Here is a 25,459-nt window from a genome sequence, read left to right on the forward strand (position 1 = left end):
CTGACATGTTTTTTAACTTGGACTAACCCCTTTACTTTTAATGTACCTTGCACAATTATTAAACAGTTCGTGTTTGTCTTTGTCAAAACATGCACTTCATTTCTCAAATATCACAAAATGATATTGAACCTATTCTGCCTAGGCTTGCAGCAGAGTTCACTGCAGTGCATACTTAAATATCTCCTAGAAAAGCAAATTCCAGCTGGGGAAAAACATTCAGGGATGTGTTGCAGTGCCTTAGTTTTTCTTTGTGTCTTTATATATACAACATTTAAAAAAAAAAAAAAATGCCACAAGCAAGTGCCAGATTTAGCAAACTCTCTTTATTTACATACAAATACATGTACACGTATATTCTGTATATGTACACATATTTAAGTGTATATACATACATGATTTCCACATCCTCTACAATAAATAGCATGTAGGGGTTTTTTTAATTGCCTACGGTGCTGAGTAAAAATACATGGCAATAAAATCATGGCTTACAGCTAAGTTACAAAAGCACCAACCACCGAACTCATAGCAATAAATCCAAGCTTATATACAGCCAGAACGAGGACACGCTATACAGAATACAAAGTAGACCATCTTGTTGGAATCAACAGTAATAGACAAACTAAAAAACATCATTTAGACCAGGAGAGACTGTATGAAATAAGATGAAGGAAAACATTTAGATTATTGATCAAACTAAGCAACACATTTAAATTTGTCACCTAAAGAGAAAAACAAATCAGCCAGTTACCTGTAGTCTATTTTTAACAGAATAAATTTTTGTATGAGACTTTACCAAGGAAATCGGAATTAATCTCATGAGTGTGTCTTTCTGAGCTGTCATAGTCGTTTGTCTGAGTCCACACCACTTGAACAGAGTATTTTGGTAGTACTTTATTTAAGCTGTATGTTACTTCTTGGACCCCGCACGTAAGTTTGATTGGAGCAATAAAAAGCGCTTCCTCAGCCAGCTTCTTCCATGGGACCTGGGACGTCGAACTGTCGCAAAGAACTACGACAGCAAATTGGCAGCAGCAGCAAAATCAATAGCCAGGGAAAGTGCAGGGGCTGATGCTTGAGGTCGCGTGGCTGGAGCTCACCGCAATCGACTGCAGCGGGAGCAACCTCTGTCCTGCTGAGCAAAACCACGGCCAGACCCTCCTTTCGTGGAACCAACTGTGGTGCGGTGATGCTATTCTGTGCTAGGGGAAAGTCTGGCATATTTTTATATTAATAGCAATTGTTTGAAATCTGCTTTATGAGGTAAAGATGCATAGATTTTTGTCATTCTCTTCATTTGTCATTGCTTATATTTTGACTTAAGGTATGCAACGCAGTAGTAAGGAAGACAACTGGGTGCCGTGAAGCAGAAAGCTTGTTGTTGTTCAGGTATTGTCCTTCACTGTGGTGTATTTTCCTGCTGCAGTACAGTGCTAAGAGGGCTAGATAGCAAAATAATTGCTTCCTTTACATGGAAGCCAGCCCGTTACCATTTTCAGACTTCAACAGAGATTATCTTTTTCCGAGGTACATATATTTTCTATCGCTGAAAAACTAGTACTGGTGTATATGTAAACGTTTGAGAAGAATCAAAACCAATGGTGACCACAGAAGGAAGAAATGCACACCAAACCTGCACACCTGGTGGGTCTAATAAACTAAAGCTCATTAATGTCTAATTACATCCTTGCATATCCACGGGTAAGAAGTCTGAAGGAAGAACTACTCACTCTTCACTTCAATGAATACGTACAACTACTACAACTCATAGAAATGCAGATGCCTTTCCTTTTTTTCCTTTTTTTTTTTTTTTCCCCCCCTAGAAATAGCACTTTCTTGTAGTATTTGGACTTGATTTCTTGAGCCCAGTGTGCGTAACATTCTTTATGAAATTAGTGGGAGAGCTGTTTATTTGGATTTTGTATATAAGCAGCTGGGAGTCTGCTTCATCATTTGTTCTTTATATTGTCATCTAAAGTTCCCAATGAGAAATAGGATCCTGCTAAGTGCTGTCCAATTCAAGTAAAAGACAATCTCTTTGCCATCGAGTCTAGTTTAAAAAACTGATTTTCAAGATCGATTTTCATTACAGACATAATTTTGTTTGATTTTTGTCATGTGTCTGCCTGGTAGCTCCCTTATTAATGACGAGAGAGCTAAAATGCAATGGTCTCAAATGAAAATGGTTGTTACATAAATAGTTGGGATTATTTACGATACAGCACAAACACAGCTACAGTTTTTAAAGACTGTTTAACCTGATAGGAAAACATATTCTTCTCCAAAAGGTTAATGGAAATGCTTATTTTTATGACTGATGCTGTATCTTTACAGTTACCCACGGTTGTATCAGCCAGAGGACAAGTACGGAGTCTCACTATGGTAATTATAATCAGGACAGACCTTCTGCACCAGTTTGTAATCTACGCTGTAAAAAGCAATGTAAATGCAGATAACTTTAAATGGTTTGGAACACAACCAGGAGACATGGCTTTGGGTCTGCTCTTGATAGCAGATCTTCGAGGGGTCAAAATTGCACAAGGCAGTTTTTTTCGCGCGGTCTGTTTTTTCGTACTCAATTCGGCAATTGAAGGACTTGGATTCCTTGGTCTCCAGTGTTGACTGTGGAGACGATTCAAACTCGACCACCTTGGAAGGTGGCACCAGGCTTACAGAAACATTTCCCAGACCTGTGGAGTTATGTCGGAAATAAACACTGAAGGTCCCATTGCCGTGATCGACGATTTTCCCTGTGATCAGGAGGTTCAGCTTAACAGTTTTGATGTTAGAGTGGAAGTCACCCCATCCAAACATTTTCTTGAATTTCCCAGTTTTTACTATAGGTCTGCGTTTAGTTCGTGCAAGAGATTCCTGAACCTCCGTGATGTTGGACAACCAATCCCAAAAGTTTTCTATGCTGTCCGAGTAGGACACCTGGCCATGTTTCAGTACTGGGGATGGCTTAACAAACAGGCGTAAAGGATTGATGATCCTGGAATGGACCACGTTGTCAACCAGTGTCTCTGCAGCATCCTTGTCTTCCCAGTCCAGCACGTCTGCGGCTTGTACAACTTGATTAATGTCGCAAAGTACCTGTTTCAAAACAGAAAGAAAGAATTGTAAATGTAAAGTCTGAAAATAAAACTGTCAAGATACAAAAGGAGCCATTAATATTTATTTTTACACCCAGAGGGTCTGAACCAGCCCAGTCACAGGGGCTACTGTAATCAGTAATTTCTGCTGCCCCATGAAAACTCAAGGATTTTACTCAGAATAACTTACAGAAGATGCAAAAAGCTCAACAGCAGCCACCCACTGGGACAAATGGATAAATCTCTGGACAGGTCAAGGGCTGCGATGTGTGAGAGCAGGCAGACAGTCTTTGCTCACAAATTTGTTAGATAAAAGTATGCCTAAGGATGATGGAAAACCTGAACAGCACAGTGGCACCTCTGCTAAAAGATGGAGTGAAATAGAAACACAGAATTTTCCATTCCCCTTTGTTTTTCTCCCCACTTAACCTCCCAACTAGTTTAGGCTTAAAATCCTGTCTTATTCAGCTGTTTCTGGTGTTGCATACTAAAATGTTTATTATATATTTGTCTTTTCTAGTCTTGCCTTTTCCATTTTTTCCAAACTTAGCATGCCCATTTGTGCTCTTAGTTTGAGACACATCGCAAAAATAACCATATATTTGGGTGTGTTGGTTGCAGTTGTTAAGCTGCCTGTTATTAGCAAGGCCTAACCTTCAAGAAGTGAGCAACCCCAGCCATACGGCACCTCTCATCATTTTTCAGAAACGTGACTAGGCCAAGCAAATCTAATGCAAAATTGTTTGCAGTCGGAAAGCAAATAACTACTTCTGGTAGCGACAGAGCGGTGTTAGAGTTCACAGTCATACATGCAGGTCTCAGTAAATAGCAGATTTCCAATTTGCAGAACTCAAGCATATGCTCGAGAGGTCAGAAGCAGGATCCCTGATTCAACAGGCTAGAAATGATCATCTAACTTTTTATGTCCTTTAAAGCTTGAATGTAAGTTTTGGAGTATGTGTTTTCAGGGTTTGTTCTCTTCAGGACTGTTTTATACCATCATCCTAATGTACAAAGAAAAGCTTTCAGCTGCAATTATTCTCACAAAATGTGGGAACAGAATGAAAAGGTGCTTCAAATGGCAGGAAGAAAGAACAGAGTTGTGCTGCCCTCATCTCCAGTGAAAAGCTGCTGCTGCCTCTTCCTCCTGGCAAAGCGCTGCTCTTGCTTCATCGTCCATCTTGCATGCCAGGGTCTGGGTGGTGGGCTCCCAGCATTACTGCTGCACAGGGTGGGGTTTTGATTACCCAGAGGGCAACCACAGCAAGATGACGGGGTGGAAGTTTGCCTAAAGCACCCAAAACACCAAGCGTGTGCCGCTGTCTGCAGTCGCTGGCTGGTGCTAATGCATGGGGTGGGATTCTGTGCTGCCTGTCTCCCAGGGGGAACTGCAATGCTGGGCTTGCTTTTCCCTCTGCTACTGATCCCAAAGGGGTCTTCTACGCCGTTAGTTCCTCGCAGTATACAGTTTCTATAATAATAAATCGTTATTTCTATAATCTTCAATTTTTCATTTCATCTTCTGGCAAGGATGGGAAACTCCAAACCCCTTCCTTAATCTTCACTGGGGCCTGTTCTCTAGCAACAGGCTCCAAACCAGAGCCCAAACCCACTTATCGCGTGTTGTTCCTGCTCATTCCTAACGCAGCAATTAACATGGTATGTTGAAAGGCAGCCATCATGGCAACGTCCACAACCTGAATGTTGAAAGGCGGCCATCACTATTGCTAAATAAATCTATGGCTGGATCAAAATGTAGTGGTCAGGTGTGTCTGCAGAAATACATTATCTTCTTTGTCGGATTCGAAAGAGAGGGAAAAAAAAAGCCACAATGATCACTCTCAGCCTGAGACCTTGTATGTCAACTTTCTGCACCTACACTGCGTTTTTTTTATGGCTGAGCTATGAACCCAGGAAAATAGGAGATTCTAATGGAAACAGTGACAGATGCTTATCTGTACCAGCACAAATAGCACTGTCATAACGATGCTGGGGGAAGCGTCGTTTCCGCTGTGATGGAAGGCTCCTGGTGAAGCAATGTCATGTTTATGCATGGTTCTTCAGCCATTTTTAAGCCTGCTCACAAGCTCAAAATCAGCCGGGTGATGCTGAGAACAGCTGGCCAACCCCACTGCCAGGGAAATAACTCCCCTGCTGCGGACAAGTGACTCTGTTCAGATGAAACAAGAACTGATGCACACGTTCACCCATCCTTCACCCCAAAACTGACCTGAGGCCTTTAGAAGCACAAAAAGGAGGCTTTCCTGCTGCATTGCTAGATTCCAGCTGGGACCAGGGTGCTGGCAGTGCTGAAATACCGGAAACTTTCCTCTGTGTTTGCATGGCTGAATGATCTGCTACTTAAAATGCTAATGACCACTCAAAGCTGTGGGCACCTATAGTTGGTATTGCTGTTAGCAACTGAGCCAGAGGGAACTGCGGTCAGAAAGTTTAAGGAGAAATACATAGAAACAAAGCTGCTTGGTTCACAGGAGGTTCTAACTTCGCTTGTGTCCGCACCCAGCTCTGAGTGTCCTCTGGCAAGGGCACAGAAACATACACAATTGTCCTTCTGGGCTACTTTTCTTTTTGCAATGTTTATTGAAATCCGTGCAATGGCTCTTTAGCTTTTCTCCCCTCTCCTTTTATGAAGAGATCTAGAGGGCATTGAGTCATGTGTTACTGGTAATACTCAATGTATGTCTCTTCAGGGGGCTCTCACTCCAAATGAGATAGCAGAGCATTGCTTTCTGAACTGCTTTTTTCAGAAGGCTCTGATATAAAAAGAAGAAATATGTAGGTATAAGGTTCAGGATGGCTGAAGGGTGGGAAACATTAATGCATGCTAAAACCAGGTGGGTTTGTCACATCGATAAGGTATTAGGGCACAGTTATTTCAAAACCACGACGGTGGAATTGCAAAGTTGCATCATGCTAAACTACTACTACTTTTAATTATCCATGTGTTACACCGAATGAGGTGTACTCATAAGATAACGAAACATGTCCCCAGAGCTACAGTGCCGTAGACAATTTCATGTGGCAACGAAACACCTTTCATAATATGGGAACACGAAATCATCAATATGTTGAATCATAAGGATGTAATGTTCCTGTTTAAGGACCAGATAGCAATCACTAGCCACTGTTGAATGTTGTACCTTACACTTAACCTGAGTAGTTTTTTCCTCCTCTTTTAAATAGTTCTCAGACTGTAGGACTCTCCTATCTTGTGCAGCCTTAATTCCTGACTCTGCTTCATCCTACTGCTGTCTTGTTTCACTGACTTCATTACAGGAACGAGATTCAGAGGTTGACAGAGGCTCAGTTGGTTGCAGGGAAGGGGGCTTTGCAAGCTCTGGGTAGTACATTTGTTGTGTTTTGCAAATATTCAGTAAAAGGTGTCTAACAAAGAACCGCCTGGTTCTGCTCAATGCCCAGCACAGGAGCAGGAATAAGGGTGCATTGTTCAGAAATGTGAATAATATTTGTGCTTTGTTAATGTAAAACCTTTTTTGTGCGTATGCAGATTTTTTTTTCTATTTTGAATAAAGCTTTCTGCAGCATAAGAGAACCGAACTCTAATGCTTCGTTTTCCTCTATACATCGCCAAGGCCCTTCGCTTGATGACAGCTTTTTGCTATTAGCAAGGATGGGCTGACGCTCTTTGTTCAGCTGTTTATTCACGTTGGTTAGCAATTTCCGGGAAATAAAAAAATCTATACTAAAAGAATGCAGCACATGCTGGAAAAAAATTACTTCCTCAGCATCTTCCCATTTCACTATAATGCTTCTCTATAGTGGAAAATATTGCTCGTAGGGTATTTGAAAAATACTAGCTTAGGGACGTTAATGTATACATTTAAATAGATGGCTATTGCTGTAGTTCTCCTCTGCTGCACCTGCATTTTCCCATTTCCTCCAAACCATCAATTTTCAAACAGAAAAAATCACCTAATCTTTTTCCATATTACAGAGGCTGTAAAATGTCACCCAGTTACCCTAAAATTCCTATTAGGCTGTAGATACTTTCCAGTAAGAAACATAATCTTGGACCCATCGAGATGTACAGAATCCACAACATGCCTTGCTGTTTTCTTTTGCTACGTTAACCACAAGAACAGCTCAAACCAAAGTATGATGCAGTTTATATTTATGGACTTTTAAACTTCAAACCATTGGTTCTTCCTGTGCACTTCTCTGAAAGATGGTGATTGCTCTTCAAAACCTTTCCCTTCCATGAATGATCCTGACCATGGTAGAGCAGCACAGCGTTAAATGACATTCCCCATGAACTATTTCTGAGAAATGAGCCTGTGTTGATGAGACACTGGTATCAATAACTGCTTTTTTTTCTCTATTTGCCCAAATAAATTTGGGTTCATCTGGAACTTGCTCCCATGCCTTTCTCTGGGGGCAAGGCACTAAATAAAAGCAGGTTTAGCAGTGCAAGAGTTAATCGGTTTGATGCTTTGGGAATTTTCTTCAGGTTACTCATCAATCACCAGCAATCATTTCTATAGCTTCACCCCTGCCAGGAATCATTTAAAAACTCTCAGCAATTAGTTGAAATAAATAGGTCTGCTGGGATAAACAGCTCTGAAGCACCATTTGGCAACTCACTGGTGCTGCTGTGAGCTTTTGATCCCACTGGTGGACAGGGAGGGGTGGTAGGAGGGAGGTGGTACTCCTCCTGTCCCCAGTTTCACCAGTGAAAAACTCATACTGGGAGAGGCTTCCAGTGGTCTCTTCACTCTGCTACTTCCACCCCTGAGGCTGTATCTCATGGGTTTATAGTCGTGTCACCACCGCAGCAGCACAGGATACTTCTCTGGCTTCCTCCTGCTAATTTCAGTGTCTTCCAAGCTGTGTGCTGCAAGGATAACACAGCATTACTGAGCACAAAAACCTCAGGTTGGGGGGGGCAGGGGGAGAAGAGAAATAGCTCTGCTTTGTCTGTTTGGAAATTCAATGATTTCAACACATTTATCAAATTTTAAATAATTTATGTCTTGACAGGCCTTATCAATTTTGCAAAGCACACACATTAACCAGATACAATGATCTCATATTAGCTTTTTCAGCACCTTACACTGGAGCCCAGAAAGATTAATAAAAACTCAGCCCATCATCAATTAAATGGAAAAACATAAAATTGTGTTCCATTATAGTCTTTTCTTTTTTTTTTTTTTTGCAAGAAAATGATGACGAGTTCTAATACTTCATCACAACAAGCTGAGCTTGAACTTTACTGATTATTAAACATGTTTTTCCCAAAGGCAGAGGCCATGATGGGTTTTATGGCAGCAGATGTGATTGCTGTCAGGAATGCTTCAAGGAATTCAGGAATTAAGCAACATCTTCTTTCAGCAGGACTGTATAAAAAAGCCATGTTTGTTTCATCTAGTTACAGCCTTATTTTTCAAGATGTTATAAGCCCGTGTGCTTTCATAATTGTAAGGTGAATTAACTTTCATATACACTGCAGTTTTTGCTAGGAATGAAAGCTGTGAACTAACAACTTAGGCTACCACACAGAAAAATCCTTAAAGATGCCTCCATCTTCAGCTGCCCAAACCCATGCTCAGGTTTTTGTTTGGAAATTTCTGACTTTTTATCCCTTCTCCCCAAAATTATGCTGGGAAGCTTTTGGATTTCCCTTGAGAAAACAAAATTGTGCAGGTCAGCCTGCCCCAAGAAACAAGGAGTTGCTCTGCACTGAATCAAAACGCTTTCATTTCCAGACAGGTCCTGAAATTTGCACTGATTCCTCCTCCTCCTGACTTTGCAATCAGCTGCAGCTCCCAGCCACCTAGCCGCTGTGCCAACGTGAATTAGACAACAGTAGCTGCAGCAAGTGAAAATTGAGTGTGTACTCTGCTTTGTAGGCAGCATGTAACATCCTGCCACGGTTTGGAGTTTGTGTTTTTTCTCAGAAGGTGTATTTTAAATTCGATAAGTATAGAGGAGTTGTAAGTTAAAAAGTGTATGTGAATACCTGAGGGCCTGACAGCAGGGTATGTGGCTTTCATACTGGGAAAATAACAAGAAAGCTCCCAAGAAATACAACTAACTTCTGTATTTTATTTTGGTTGTGAAGAAAGTACAAAAATGACTTGAAATATTTGAGATGAAGGGGCTGTTAAAGCATGGCCACATATTTGGCTGCTTGCTTTACTTCCTGAGCTGAACTCTTCTGCCATGGTTACGGTGCAGTTGATGATGCAGGGTATGATGCAGAGATCCCGAGGTGCTCAGGGACACAGTCTCCTTCCTGGTGGGTGGCTGATGGGCAGCCAGCCCAGGGGGCTGCCGGTGGTGCTCCCCAGGTCCTGGTGATGCTAACTACCTGCGTGGCAGTCCGGTCTGACCCATGAGGACGCCATGAGCCATCCGTGTTGTATATAATCCTCTGAGCACTGAGCTGGTGGGGAGGAACAGAGTGAGCGGGGATTTACTTTTGTCAAACTTAAAAAAAAAAACCCCAATAAAAATGACAAAAGACTTCTCAACTGGAGGTTGAGAGCGGGGTCTTTGTGTCCTGTGTAGCTCTGGAAGCAGCGTTTGCAGTTTGCAGCCTGGAAGAAAGGAGAGGTGCAAACAGCACACCAGCAAAAGCGGGACCTGAATGTTCCTGAAGGTCCTGTCTGTTGGTTTGATTAGTTGAGCAACTCCAGTTTTGTTATACAATTGTCAAAAGCTGGGAATTAATTATTTCTCAATGTAAATGCAGACTCCACAGAAATTGCTGCCACCATTTAGCCATGCTAATGGAGGTGATGGGATGTGAATATTCAGAAAAGAGGCTGAACTTTGTAACTGAGGATGCTCTTGCTCTCCAGGCACCCGAAATGCTTTCCTACGCTCGTACAACCTCTCCCTTGCTAAACTGTAAATAAATAAATACCAGCTAGCTATTGTGACTGGCTTTCTCTCTCCTGTGGGTGATGAGAAACTGTTTGAAATACTCCTGCGCAAAGACAAAATGAAGTTAGAAATTCAGGGTTCACCTGCTTGATTTCTGTCTCATTTGAAAACAGATCATAAAGAGGGACTATGGGGTTCACCATGCTGATTTCAGCAAAGGTATCCTTTATGGGGAGGAAACTGCAGAGCAGGGAGTGGATTGTCAGAAGCGCTGGTGGCAGAGTATCCAGACTTCTCAAAATCCCCCAGTCATGTTAGCGAGGTTGCAATTTGGAAAGTTTTAAAGGCTCATACAGCTATTGCTACTTTCTTTCACTCGGGAAAGGTGGACAGAAATCCCCTGTTCAATAGCTAATATAATTGGATTGCTTTAACAATTTTGTCCTGTCTCCTGTAGTTAAAACTAAAATGACAAGCTGCTTCAGCAGAAAAAAAAAAAAGCCTTCATGATCGAACCTTGCAGCCCATTAAATTTTCTGCTTGTAAAGAATCCTACAAAGAAATTCATCCCCTGCAGAGGAATGCTGTACAAGCATCCCTGCCGACAGAAGGGAAGCGATCGCCACTGTACCGCATCCTCCTATCAGTGACTGGTGATGGCTCCAAAGCCATCGCTCTTCAGTGTTGCTGGGAAAGCGTCCGAGCAGCGCAGTAGGAAAGTGACTGAAAGAAAATGAGGAATGGCAGACAAAAACTCTATATCAATATATTAATTGTGAATATTAATACTCTCTGACATATCATTGCCTGAAAGTCAACTAATACTGGTAAACACTTAAATACCTGAAAGCGACACGACAGCCTGAAGCTTTCTCTCACTTTTTAGCCTTTTGCCTTTCAGGAGTTTCAGACTGTCACAGGAGGTAAGTCAGAAAACATAAATTGGAAAAATGAAAGCCAGTGTGCGACTCAGCACTATTTTTCCATCCTATAATATGGCAAGTTCCTCTTCTGCTCTCACGGCAGGCGTGCGGGAAGCTAATGAAGTGTGGTTCACAGCACACCGCTGAAAGGTGCTTTGCCATTTTTCCTCAAAAGATCTGAGAGAAAAAGATCTCTATCTACATCTGTATACACCTAAAGGCTAGGGAAGGTAACACGTAAAAATCTTTTCTTTAATGAGAATATGAGATGATAACATCCAAATAACCCCCAGACAAAAATACAATTCTAAAATGAAGGGCTATGTTGGGAGAAGTTCTAGTTCAGGATATGATTTCATTGCATATTTTTAAACAAAACAGATACTTCAAACTCAGTATCATATTTTACAGAAAAAAACCCCACTTTAAAATTCTCCAATTTGTGTGAAAAGCAAAATAGTATTTTACTAAAACAGCACTCCAGTAAAGAAACAAAACTGGGAGGAAGAAGAAGCAGAAGAAAAAAGAGGGAAAATTAAAAACAAAGCCTGCAAAGCTTTCCTTTTTCGAAAATGTATTTGTGGAAAGTATGTGCCATCTTTCCCACAAGCCTGACGAGTAGTTTTAGGTTATCTGAAGTGTTCCCTCCAGCCTCAATTGGATAAATTGCTTAGAGTGTAGATAGCTTTCAAATTATATCCATGCATTGAATTGATCTACCTTTTTGCTGAGAGAACAGAAAATTTGTTCTGAGGAATGTTTCTTGCCAAAAACCATGCACCAGTTCTGTTCTTGAAGACTTCACCTCTTTCTACTTGTTTGGTTTTTTTCCCCTAAATCTAAAATAGACATCTTTGAGATATAAAATAGGTACCTTATTTGTATGTTTGTAGAGGAACGACTCATAATTTTGTCTGATATTACTAAGTACTTTTTCTCTTTACCATGTACGAGGCATCCAGCTCTTCTTGAAGGGTGGAAAAGTAATATAAATGTAAACCACACTGTGAAAGATCTGAAAAAAAGTCCTGTACAAAAATATCTCATTCAGTCATGTTAGATAGAGAAAACTTAATTATATATATATACATATATATACAAAATCTATTAAAGGTTGTAGAAGAATTTTTGGTTGATAACAGGACAGACAAGGAAATGCTGTTGTGGAGTGGGTCAGTGACCCACCTGACTGACTATACAGTGCCTTGAATTGTGTTAGAGATCGACCGTCCCTTCAGCAAATAAAATAAAAGGTCATCGAGTCTACGACATACTAATGTAATAATCTAGCTGGGTGGGACTTCTGAAGGGCTTCTGAAGATAGATGGCTAAAAGCTGAAACTCTGACTTCAAAAATCAATGTACATTTATTTCAAGAACAGTTTCTAACCCTGGTAACTGGGAGAAGATGAAACCTAAGCTGAGTGTGTGGGGTCCTGTTTGGTGATAGCCTGTGTCTTCTGGCCGTCCAAGCACATGGCAAGGCTGTGGCGTGGGGGACATTTCTTTTGGTGGGGGTCTTCAAGCAGATACCTCCAGCTCTTTGTTTCTGCTCTCAACACAACCCTCTCCCCAGACCTGGCATGACCATGGTGCCTGATACACACCAGATCAAGGCACCTGTCCACCTCTAAGAAGAAAACACAATTCATGCTCTGACACTATATAAAAAGGAACTGTTTTTCAGGTGCTTTTTGAGTCACATTTCCTTGAAATTCAGGCTGCACTCTTGCAATCTATTTTGCAATGAGCTTCACTGGTGTTATGGACACATGTATTGTCTATGGGACTGAGACTTGTGCTTTTTGGAGGAAGATCTGGCATTTAGTTATTTTTAGAAGACATTCCTATTCACCTGGAAAGCTTGTGAGATGTCCCAGATGTTTTCAATCTCCACTGAAGTCACCTTGCCACTTGCAGACACATGCTTATCTTAGAATCATAGAACCACTGAGGTTGGAAAAGATCTTTCAGATCATCAAGTCTAACCATAAACCTAACACTGCCAAGTCCCCCACTAAACCAGGTCCCTAAGAACAGCAGCAACTTGCAGGGCCAAAACCTGAAAAAGCCTCCTCTTACCACAAATGGACACGGGAACACTCAACTCCTTTGCCAAGACAGCACCTGCTGACCACCAGTCTGTTGAACTTTACAGTTAATAATTTTCCCTTCTGCTTATTTCTTTAATGCCTGGGAGATTTCACTTTACATTTGCCGAGATCAGTTCATTAAAATACTAATTTCAAACTGTAATTATCTGTTGGTGAGCATTGTCGATTGAACCAGCGGTAGCACTGATATGCTCTCAACTGCAGGAGAGTTCACAGATGCTCAGGTCCCTCGAAGCTCCTCGCAGGAGTCGCTGTGGCACTCAGCTAGAGGCAGGCTTGCAAGGATTTTTTGGGGGAAATGTTTTAAGAATCATAGTTAACCACTAAGACTATTTTATGTGGTAGGGAAAATGCATTAACAGAAAACTGCTGTATCTGTTAGAAATGGACCTGATTTTACCGAAGTTGTCATCAAGGTTTTGTATGCCTTGTAAATTTTAAATTAAAAATCAATTACAGAACAGCCCTTAATCTTCTCTTTGGAGTTGATTCATATTTGGATGCGAATTCAGACCCTGAGTGACCTCCCTCCACGCTAAGTACGACACAGCAAAGGCTGATTTTTCTATCTTCCTACTCATGTGCCATTATTCAATTTTTTACTGCATTATGAAGGAGAGAGTTTTAATAATTGAGCCAGATTAAATGAATAAAAGGATGCTTCTGACAAGTTAGAAACAGAGAGAAGCTGTGCATTTCTAGCAGATTTCAAGCTCTGTATTATTACAACGGTAAGAGATGATTAACAAAGAAAAATATTACAGTTATCTACTCCCTTTGAGAGTCTAACTAATGAACCTCTAACAGCTGCTGTTGAAAAATCAGTAACACTATCACTATCAATTTCAAGACAAAGCACAGCTGACAGATGTTTGAAGTGATAAATCAGGCTGCACAAGGATTAAAATAACAAGCCCCAAATGGCCTTTAAAAGACAAAGGTGCCGCAGCAAACTATTTTCAGCCACCTCGGATACTGTCAAAAGTTAGATCACTGATACAATTATCTTGCAAAACAGTAATGACCAAAGTAATATGTTATGAAAAATCTAACAATGGCAATACTTGAGCCAAGTTTTTGAAAAGAACAGGTTTCATAGTCATTTGTGGTTTTAATGGCAGAACTGAGAATGCCATGCTGCCCTGAATATTACTTCTGGGAATGAGTTATGAAAAGTATGCATGGGGCTGAAGCATAAAATGTAACCGAATTGCATTCTTGTACATTTTAATTAATCCTATTTTAAAGCAAGAAGTTACATTTTAATAGGCAATGAACACCATTATTTAAATAAGGCATAAGATTTTTGTGTTGCTTCACTGCAGGCTGCATTTCCTAACAACCTGTCACTGACGTGATGGAGATAAAGAGCCCATTCCTGGAAGATACTGTGTGCTTGCAAACTCTGCTGCCTTTAATGGGAGACAAGTGTAGCGAGGGGAGGGTGAGCTGAAACAAATTCCAAGTTTCTGAACTTTATCTCAGCTCTCACTGTTCAGTGCATCTTGTCAGAGGGTGCATAACTCTCTGTCGGGTTAGGGAGGAAATGCTCAGTTGAAACAATAAAAAAAATGGAGGTATTTTCCTGGCACCACTCCTGGCTCAGACAGGGTCCTGCGGGAGGGACGGTAGGACACGCTGTGTAGCTGCCGTGCTGTGTGGTGCCAAGTGGCTCGAGGTGGTCCCCATGAAGAGCTCACGGCCCTGGATGAGCACAACTTGCATCACTGTCACACTGCGCTTTAAGCACAGTTTAGGGACACCACAGAGCTCAGCAAAGCTCCCAGTTGAAAAGAGCTGCCACAAGTGCTTTCTGTGCCAACGTCTTGGGAAAGCTGTAGTCACCCCAAGTCACTGGGCAATACCCCTCTGCTAAAGAACCTGTTACCTGGGGCTATTCAGTGACTCTTAGTGATTCCTCCTGAATCCTCCTGCTGTTTGAAGAACATGTGTGGATGTATCCAAGCGTCCATCAGCTGGGCAGGGATGGGGAGGAATGACTAGTAATCTCAAGTTCAAAGCTTTCTTCCAGAAAAAACATTTCTTTGTTTACTTCAAGCATGGTGTTCCTTCCTGGAAATCCTACTTCCCGTGCACGCTTTTGTTAATGCATCGGGAGGGGGGCAGTCAGAAACAAGCGGCTGCAAACAGAGCTGCTCATACATTCTTGGCATGTCCCTAAGAAAATATATTTTTGCTTAAAAGCTTTATGATAGAAACATGTGGGAATTACAAAAGTACATTGGATTGCTACCAACACAGAGGAAAAAGGTGACTTACTGCTCAACAAGAAATGCTAGGTGTTGCGGGTTAGGCTGTCTGGGGAGGTCTGGGGTACAAACGCCAGGGCCGAGGCTGCTCCAGAAGCACGGCAGGGAGATGTGAGGGTCACACGCTGGGGAGAATCCTCCACTTACATCTTTTCAACAAAGTGGAGGCCCTTTGGGAAAAGCCTGGCTAGCACAGGGGTGTGTAGCCTTCACAGGACTGTGCCGAACATCCTTCCCTTGCTGGGGGGTACCAAGCAGCCTCTTCTTGCTGCCTTTCCCCACCTGCTCTGGCAGAGACAACTTCATCGCACCGATTCAGGATGAAGGCAGGGCTGAGGTTTGTCTTCCTCCCCAGCACGCAGCCAGGTGTGGAAGCTGGGGTTGGGCTGGGAGCTGCCTGTCCTCATGCCTGCCGAGGGAGCAGTGGCGTGCTGGCTCACAGCTTCTCTCCTCCCTGCAGTATGCTTGGAAGACCATGGCAGTTTTCTAAATTAAATTAAAATCTTTTTCCTTTTCAAACCACTTAGCATGAGGTAGCACATTGGGGCACTTTGAGATATTTTATTGCTGCCTACACACATGCATGCATGCTGCTTTCCTAAATGAATTACTCTCTTAAAGAAGAGAAAATCATTGACTGAAGCTGCCTTATTATTAAGTTTTAAGGTGAAACAATATTAGCCTTTGACTAGCAGCAGCCAGCCACGCCTGCAGCCATTGTGCACTGGATAATGGTATAGTAACAGTGACTTCATACTGTAAGGTCCTATTGAAACCCAAATTTAATCCCTGTTAATTTATTCAACCATCTTTTATGTCCCCAAGAAGAGGAAAACCAGAATTCCTTTCAGCCTGAATTTGTTTGTGCTTTGAAGATTTGGGGAAGAGTTTGAGATTAGTTGGTCAAATCTTTTATTTAATTTTAATAAATTAAAAGCTTTCTAAAATAGAAACACTGTCCTTAGATTTTTTTTAGCTATTGATCAATATAAACACTTGGTGGTTTTTGATTAATTTTTAAAGGAAACAGACAAACAAACCACAATTAGTTCTATTCAAGACCAGCAGTAGGTACAAGAAATGTTAATTCCAAAATAAAATGATAGGTTTGAGACACTTTAAAAATTACAAAGTCCAAATTTGAAATCCAGTCACCATGTAAGTTTTAACAGAGCTTAATTAGAAGTTAGTTAGATTTGTCCTGATATAATAAATCCATGACTTGGGTTTAGAAACAGGAGAAAAGATGAGTTTGATATCTAGTTCAACTGGAAGAATGTCACAACATGTGCCTGGCTTGTTCCCTTCCAGTAATTTACCGAGATATTTCATATCTAAGATCTTTGTACATGCTCTGTAAGAACAGAAAGAGGATCTGAAGAAAGAAAGGCTTACATCAGATGAAAATGTTACATTCTAGCACAATAGGAGTTAATACAAATTGCTGTCATTTGCATATAAAAATATAATTTCAAACCTATTTGCTCCACATATGCCGTATCTGTATCAAACAAAAGGGGAATACATTCACTGCATCTTTACATCTTTCAATCTTTCTTTTGCTGTGAATTACTGTGCACATAACCCCAAGTATTAATTTGGTCTCATCCCACGATGCATTTGATGTATTTCAATTGGCATATAAAGAATAACATTTTCAGGTTGTATAAAAGAACTGTACTAGCAGGGTGCTTGCAGTTGGTGAAACAAGCACTAAAGGCAGATAAATCACTTGCAGGAGGACTGGGGGCAGGGGAAATGGGACTCTAGCACATTGCTTTTAAGGCACACACGTCTAAAACGTATACCCTAGAAAATGTACAATCCTTGAAACAAGACAGTAGGAAGTGTTCTTTTCAGATGCATACTAAAGGTGTTCTAGAGAAAAGTCTGTATAAAAGCATAACCTTAAAAAGTCTTTTCTATGTTAGCACAAATCATGCAAATTGGAATGCAAATATCAGTGGATAAATGTGCTGCAATAGCCAGCTGGACCCCAAACCTTTGACTGCAAAACCTCAAACGGCCTGAAAATGAGATCAATTCAGATAAGCATTTAATGAGAAATCTCAGCTCTGTTGACTTGTTTGTCTTCACTCACAGCAGACATTTTTTCCCCCAAAACTTTAGATAATGTCTACATTATCCACATTCCTCTGCTAAGAACCCATTTGTCTCTCTACCCTGCTGCTGGACTTGACCACGCATGACAACAAAACCAAAGCGTTCCTTTTGCACTTTGGTGTTGAAACCTTTTTTGGGATTTTTCTTTTTCAGTTGACCATAGTCTTGAGCTCCCTGGCAGATAATGAATTTGCTTCTAAAATGGAGTTTGCTAATTTAAGATTTACTCTGAAAATAGCCACTCTGCAGTAATTAGTTCTCACTACTTTTTAAAAAGCAGAACGAGCCAGTTTGGAAGAATCCATAATTGCAACTAAGACTTACAGGTCGCTGCTTAATTCACACACTGTCTGAAAAGGTTTAATATGAAATAAGGTCTTTTTCATTAAATAGCCAAATTCTAAGTCTGTATAAGAAGCCTAACCACAATTTATGAATGGGTTTGGGACTGAACATTAACAAGTGGCATGAGTAATCTCAAAACCCAAACAAATTTGGGTTAGGAAAAACAACTTTTTAAAGCAAGACATGTGAGATGTGAGCTGATAAACAGATAGTACAAGGACTGATGTTGTGTAAGTGAAGTCAGGCTTAAAAAGTCACACATTCCTTCTTGTGTCTAATGTGTGTTTTCATACAGATTGTGGAGATCAAAGAAGGAAACAAATCTAAATGTAACTGCTGCCTAGACCAAAGCTGGTAATAAGCATATGACAGACAAAGAAGCAACTCTGTTGTAAATGTCTTAAACTGCCTCCTGTGGATACAAAATGTGGTCCTACAGGGACAGGAAGCAATCCCTTGTATTAAAATTGAATGTGCTGCCCTATGTGATCGATTACAAAGGTTTTCTAAAGTCTATAAATATGTATGTGCATGACTGAATCAGTAATAAAAATGTGATTTTACAAATCTCTGAGTTCTCCATGATCAGGCCAATAAACTGTGTTACATCAAATAACATTATAACTTGTTATGTCTATGAAAGTGCCAGTGGCTTGTGATGAACCATTTCAGGAAGGGCTTGTTTGTCTGTCCTACGTGCCCACAATGCTGCAGGGATAAGGATGAAGGGAGCACAGCCCCATGCCAGTTCCCTGTGTGCCTGGATCACCCACCGGTACAAACTTAATCTGGACCAGGCATGACCATCAAATTAGGCAAAGTATATGCATGTTAGTGTGCTATGGATTTTGGTTCAGAAACTTGTGAATAAATCTGGTTTCCCTGTTCATCTTGGTTGGGGTTGAGGCAGGGAACCTTCCAGCTCCTGTTCAAGGCGTAGCGGCTTCTTCCATCCACAAGTCATTCATGGAGGAGAGCAGGATGGCTGGACTCGCAGTGAGAAACAAGGATTGTTATCACCTACATTCAGAGAACAAGAAGCTTGAATACATTACTTTTCACTGAACAGAGAGTTGGTATTTCCAAATCATGCTCTAGAAAAGACAATCTTGGCAGATCTCCTTCCAGTCAGCAAAGGGTAACACCTCATTAGTGTAGATAAGATGTATGTGGCTTGTGTTTGACTTTGCTTAGGGCTCAGCTGAATTTCAGCCAAAATTCTGATAGCTGAATATGGATCAAAATGTCTAAACAATTTTGATGTGCACTTCATTGCTGTTCAATACTCAGGAGATGTTTTCTCCAGGGTGCCAACAGCATGCTTCATTTAGCTGCTTTTTCTCCCCTTGTCTTCATAGCCACTACACAGGATAAACGTAGCACAGGTTGGAGGGTTGCTCCTCTCTCTGGTTTGGGATGCTGCTTTCCTGGCCTCGTAGCCAGACTGTGATGTTCCCACCACTGTTCCTCTCCTCTCAAGGTATGAGAGCTGCTCCCACTCAGGTCTGGATTCAGGAACAGGGGGTCGGCCATGCACCAACAGCTTCCCTGTTCATTGTACTCCTCCCCAGTGCCATCCTGCCTGGTGCTGGACGTTGGGAGCACGTCACTAATAACAGGCTTTGCATTAAAGACAGCCAGTCTCCTCTTCTGTGTCCTGGCTTGTCATGGAAGCCCTCTCCTTTCCCACTACTGGTGAACAGGCATTCAGGCAAGCACACACATACCAAGAGAAAGCATTTAATTTGGAAGAATGTGAGTATAAAAGGTCAGATGAAGTCTGATGTTCTACATTTAGAGACATACTTGATTTCCTGTACATTAAGTCCAAAGCTAAATGTACTATACCTGGGTCATTTTTTTGTTATAAAGATCTTGCGTTTTGTATGGCTGTATCAGGAAAACATTCCCTACCAGAAGTCAGACCCATGCAGCCATCCATGAGTTTCAGTAAGAAGTAACTTGAAAGCATGTTGGCTGCAGATTTAACTTCTCCTGTCTGATAGCTACAGGCTAGACTCATGCAAATAACTGATATGTGTGATCGTGACAAAATTGAATTATAACACCAGGTAGCCTGGAGAGAATATACTCTGTTGCAGGTCAAGAATGGCTAACCACTGTCTTGGGTTTTAATTATTTATATTACATGATAAATGAATGAAAAAGATACATGTGCTTTTTATTGTACATGTGCTTTTTATTGCTCCAGCCATGGCTTCAACCAAGTATCTCTTTTTTTTTGCTGTGCCTAATGTTAAAATTAAACCTTGGTATACAGCCTAGGAATTTATAAAAACTCCTTCTCAGTTGTGCAGCACAAAATATTTGTTACAGAACCATTCCTTTTCTGATTTCCTTCATGCCTATATTATTTACGAAGCAAACAAACAGAGGGAATCAAACCACACAACCTACAAAAAGAGTGACAAACAGGGCCTTACTTGCTCCCAGTAGTAAAGAAATGTAGCGTTAAGACTTGAAACTCATTTCCAATTTTCTGTGTTCGTAGCACAGTCTCTAAACAGTGCATTATCTCACATACCAGATGTGCAGCAGTATCTAGGTACAACAGGGTGCGATAAGTATGGAATTTCAGCCCTATTTCTTTTATGTTTTAAGTCAAATCCTTACTCTGATTTTATTTTAGGTTTTTGTCTTGTTTTCTGTGTGCTTTGGAGGGGTGGAAGAGAAATGGGGAGTTTGGCATTCAGTTATAGAAATGGAAAAAGAAATCATCTGGGACTCAGAGTATCTTAAGTTAACAACACAAGAGAAATCAACACCCAAACCTCTAATTTTATTTAAATTGGTGTAAAACTAGAGTATAGAAACAACTTATGCTGATGTGATTAACTCCACTTAAGTGAAATTTGCCCCCAAGACAGCAGTCTCTTGGGTGACACAACAATCTGCATTTGGAACTGACTTAAAGTGGAGAGATCTTGAAAGTTATTTGAACTACCCTCAAATGCTACTCTGAAATTATTATTTGGATATTAAGTAATTTGAACACATTTCAATAAATAATCATAGAATGGTTTGGGTTGAAAGGGACCTTAAAGATCATCTCGTTCCAGCCCCCCTGCCATGGACAGGGACACCTTCCACTAGCCCAGGTTGCCCCAAGCCCCGTCCAACCTGGCCCTGAACCCTTCCAGGGAGGGGGCAGCCACAGCTTCTCTGGGCAACCTGTGCCAGTGTCTCACCACCCTCACAGGAAAGAATTTCTTCTTTATATCTCATCTAAATCTACCCTTTTTTAGTTTAAAACCATTACCCCTCATCCTATCCCTACACCCCCTGATAAAGAGTCCCTCCCCATCTTCCCTGTAGACCCCCTCGAAGTACTGGAAGGCCACTATAAGGTCTCTCAGGGCCTTCTCTTCTCCAGTAATTCCATTACTTTTGTGTTACTAAGAGGTTCACCAATAATAATAATAAAAAAAATACTACTGTTCTGTCTCAGCTGAGAGGTGGTAACCTCGTAAAGCAGTCAAACGGTGTTGCAAGTGCATGGTTTTCATGTATAAGTAATCATCCTGGAAATAGAGGAAATAAAACTTTGCACCAGGATTAATATAAAACTTGGATACAGCATGCTAATTTTCTGGTGTGTTAATAGTAGTTGGGAGTTGGAAGGTGGGAGTTTCAGCTCAAGGGAAAAGAGAGACCACAGTGGGGGAAAACAAGTTTTATTCTTCAAGGCACATTTTTGTCTTGCTATTTCTCCAGGAAGGTTCCTTTGCCTGCAAGCAGTCATGGAGTGCTCTTTGTATTCAAGGGAAACTTCTTGCTGGTTTCTGTGGTCCTGTAAGTGTGAAGACAGTTTCTGTGGAAGTTGAAAAGGTTCAGTTCCTTGCAGGATGAAATGGCTGCACACCTTTAAAGAAGCTGAGCATGATGCACAGTGCTTCCAGCCATCCACAAATGAATGAGCTAATTAAATTATTTTTTCTTGCTCTGGTGTACTGCATAGTCCAATTAAGTTCCTAAGCCAATCATCTTGAAATAAATCAACCGTATTGTTACATAATTCTTTTTAATAAACAAAGATATCATTATATGAACTAGGTTTTAAGGGTGCCAGATGCTCCTAAACAGGGAGTCTAATTTATTTCATTGATTTTAAGAAGCAACCCATTCATGTGTGATAGATTTTATCATCCAAAATGCTAATTCTTATCTGATTTTAAAGTAGATTTCTGTCTTTCTCATACACATAAATGAGAGCACAGAATAGCTAAATGGGGACCTTCCTTAATTCCCCATCACACATTCACATAAACCCCTTGTCCCAAAACACTGCATAAATGTCCTTTTAAACACAACTAATAGGATTGCAATAGAAAAGAGGCCAAAAACCCTTTTCAAAATTATTGCACCCAGTATGAAGAAAAAATATACAACCTTCAAAACCAAAGGTTTTGCTGAAACAAGAGCACATGCTGGAAGGTTAGCACCCTGTAATGGGAAAAGGGGGATGGACTGGGTTCATTGCCAGCCCACAGTGCTGACTGATAATTGTGCCCAGCCCTAGAGGAGAGCAGAGCATGCTGGTGGCCGGCGAGGACTGCAGCCGGCTTAGAGTCTCAGACACACTGGGAAACCTAGTTCCCTTTGTACAAAAAAAAAAAAAAAAGATTACATGCTTTAGTTTTGATTAACGTTTCAAGGATACTATTAAAGGAGATGGAAAGCAGAGATGTTCCCTTCAAACACTGTCAATGACGTAGGCTCCTCCAGAGGAGAGCATAACTCACGCTTCCAACCCAGTAATCAAGCAAGACTGTTTTTATCTTTCTGCCCTTGGTTTATGCTTTTTTGTCTCATAGAGAAGATTATACAAAACAAAAAATGTTTTGGTTGCTTTTGATAGCTTCATTGAAGGGTTGAATGAGTCATACAGAAGTCAAGGTATGCAAAGTAGCTTTAGTCAACAGTCTTCTTCTAACCCGCCAGCAAGTGTTTCCTGAAAAAATTGCTACTGAACGTTAATAATCTGCAACCCTCAAAGATGCAGGCCATCAGAACATCATCGAGAAGAAAGAAATGGTGATTGCTGAATATTTTTGGTGCACCTGTGCCTAGCATTCTTATTTATTCCTATTTATTTTGGACTTCAACAAAACAGCTTTTGCTTTGTATTTTTACTTGGACAGTGATGATTGAAAGCTATTTCTCTGCGTAAAAGTTGAAGAAAAAACCCCTGTGGTTTCCATTTGGACATTAGAGGGTTGATGTGTTTTGCTGTCACATTCTATTTTTAAATGCATGACACTACACAGGTGTTCAGACTCCAAATCCTTGGCTAAATCTGTCATCTCTCCGCAGCTTGTCACTACATCAGCTAACAAACTGAGGGGAGAATGAAGTTCCTGTATGGTAGAAAACTGCAAGTGCTTGACAACAGTTACCAATAATTTCTTTCCGTAACTGAAAAATATCACTACACTTCGATAAATTTTCAGGTGTTATAATTGCTTTGAGGTTCATTTGCCTATCTAGATGTTCTCAATTTAAAAATTCATCAACAAGCCCTAATAAGTAGGACACAAACTAACAGATGATTAAAAATGCAAATCATTTTTGCAAGAGCAGAAGTTGTTAGTCTGACTCAAAGCATAGGCAGGCAGTTTTACCTCTGCACTTGCTATCCAGAAAGCACCGGCTGAATTCAGAAAGATGAGATTTACAAAGAATTACAAATCATCTCTCTGTGTCTGCCTTAAGTATATATTATTTCTATACCTGTGGGTATTGCTAAAATGTAACACAGCAAAGACTATAATAATCAGTATTTTAAGCAAACTGGTCTTGAGTTTTTACTCCAAAAATGGCGCTAACCCACACTAATGTTGTTCTCAAAATTTTTGCTGAATCTTATACACTGATGATGTAGACTTCAGGGAAAAGTATACCATGTTCAAACTATACAGGGATAGAGAAAGACGGGAGAATGAAGCAGTTCTTACAGGACTAGTGCTTCAGAGTCATGAAGAGAGCGTACATTGCTGCTCCCCTTTGGAGCATCCTCATCCACAAGGAACATTTCCAATGCCCCAGAAGCACATTTCCTTCTGCCTCTACAAGGCCATTCTCTGTTGCAATATTGGAAGACCAAATTCAAGACCTACCCTTTTAAGTAAACCTTAGATCTCCTGAAGAGACTTGAAGTGAACCACCATGTCCTTTTAGTTAATTTAGAGAAAAAATTGTGAATGACAACTATTCCTTTGCAGATGATTATTTACATTTTGGCTTAATGATCATTTAGTATCCATCACTAAACAAAAACAGTGGTGCCTATCTCAGTGATACAGTATTGAACTCCAAGGGATGCATTTGACTCTTGCACAACTAAGTGCAACCAATTGAAGTCTTCTGAAGTTTAGATTCTATTCCCTACATAATCCTTACTATCAGTCTCAGAAGAGAATTTAGTCAGGGATCCCCTGAGCAATCTGAACTCATATATAGTCCACAGGGATGGATGGGTATCATTCAAGTGTGTTGAAAGAGCTGGCTGGTGTTCTTATGAGGCTGTTCGCTATCAAGTTTGAAAGGCTTTGGAGACTGGGGGAGGTCCCTGATGACCAGGAAAAACCCAGCTGTAGTCAACTGTAGTGACCATTTTCAAAAAAGACTAAAAAAAATCTGGGAGATTACCAGCTCCTCAGACTCACTTCAGTCCCTGGGGAAATCATGGAGTAAATCCTTTCTAAAATCCTATCTGGGCAGATGAAAGGGAAGATGACTGGAATAACCAGCATCAATTTACCATGGATTTACTAAATTTACCATGCTTGACAAAACTAATTGCCAAATATTTATCAAAACACTAGATCTGTAGATGAGGAGAGAGCAGAGGAACATCATCTGTTTTATCAAGGTTTTTGACACAGCCTCCTAACCATCTCTGTCTCCAAGTTGGGATGTTACTGCCTTGATGAGTGGGCTACAGTTTGGGTGAAAAAGCAGCTGGACTCAGGCTCAGAAGGTAGTGGCTAATAAGTTGTACTCTAACTGGAGGTCCCATTCTTCTGTAAGACTATAGAATGAATCCACAGAGGGATTTTATAGGCTTAAATTTTCACAATCACTATCATTACTGAAAAAGTTTTGATGTATTTTGGTAGAAAACACATTATAAACAAAATAAAACCCCTGAAAACTAATTTTCCCAAAGATGATTTAAACAATCTTGTTTGCTTCAAATTTCATTATAAAGTTATTTTCAAAATACATTGTTGAAAGTTGTTGCTGTTGAGTTTGAAGAATCCAAAGGAGGGGTGTTATTAAACACATAGAATTTCCATATTAATGAAAATGCAACTTTCAGTTCAATAGACACTGATGGGCACGGAGTATTTCAGTCTGCTTCTTCCTCTCAGTTTCGGTAGTGTGCTTTTACTCCTCAAGGCCATATTTATGCCAGCAGTGCAATATCGCTGGGAGGGTGGACTTCCTCCACCAAGTTAAGCAAGCATGGCTACCAGAAAAGGTACTGCTGCTGCCTTCCTCCCACTCTTCTGGTATGCTGTCTTTCCTTCATCAGAGAAGTGCTTGTGCCAAGACACTGGATATGATCCATTAAAAAAAAAAAAATAAAAATCCTAGCAGCTTTATTTTTTAAACATGATGACTCAGATTTGATTATCTCAATTATAGGCTTTGAATGGCAGCATATAAATGAATTTAGCAATTCTTTTTCCTTGTTTCAAATG

General features: G+C 40.6%; 1 protein-coding gene across 1 annotated transcript in view; it reads right to left on the reverse strand.

Moving 5' to 3' along the window:
• Window positions 1-301: 301 nt before the first annotated feature.
• NXPH2 (neurexophilin 2) overlaps window positions 302-25,459 on the reverse strand; it is a 41,056-nt gene continuing 15,898 nt past the window's right edge. The window contains exon 2 of the mRNA XM_074873774.1: window positions 302-3,090. Coding sequence (XP_074729875.1) covers window positions 2,347-3,090 — 744 coding nt within the window. The 3' untranslated portion in view covers window positions 302-2,346. The remainder of the gene's footprint in view (window positions 3,091-25,459) is intronic.

This window comes from Strix uralensis, chromosome 6, assembly GCF_047716275.1.
Source record: "Strix uralensis isolate ZFMK-TIS-50842 chromosome 6, bStrUra1, whole genome shotgun sequence".
Lineage (NCBI taxonomy): Eukaryota > Metazoa > Chordata > Aves > Strigiformes > Strigidae > Strix > Strix uralensis.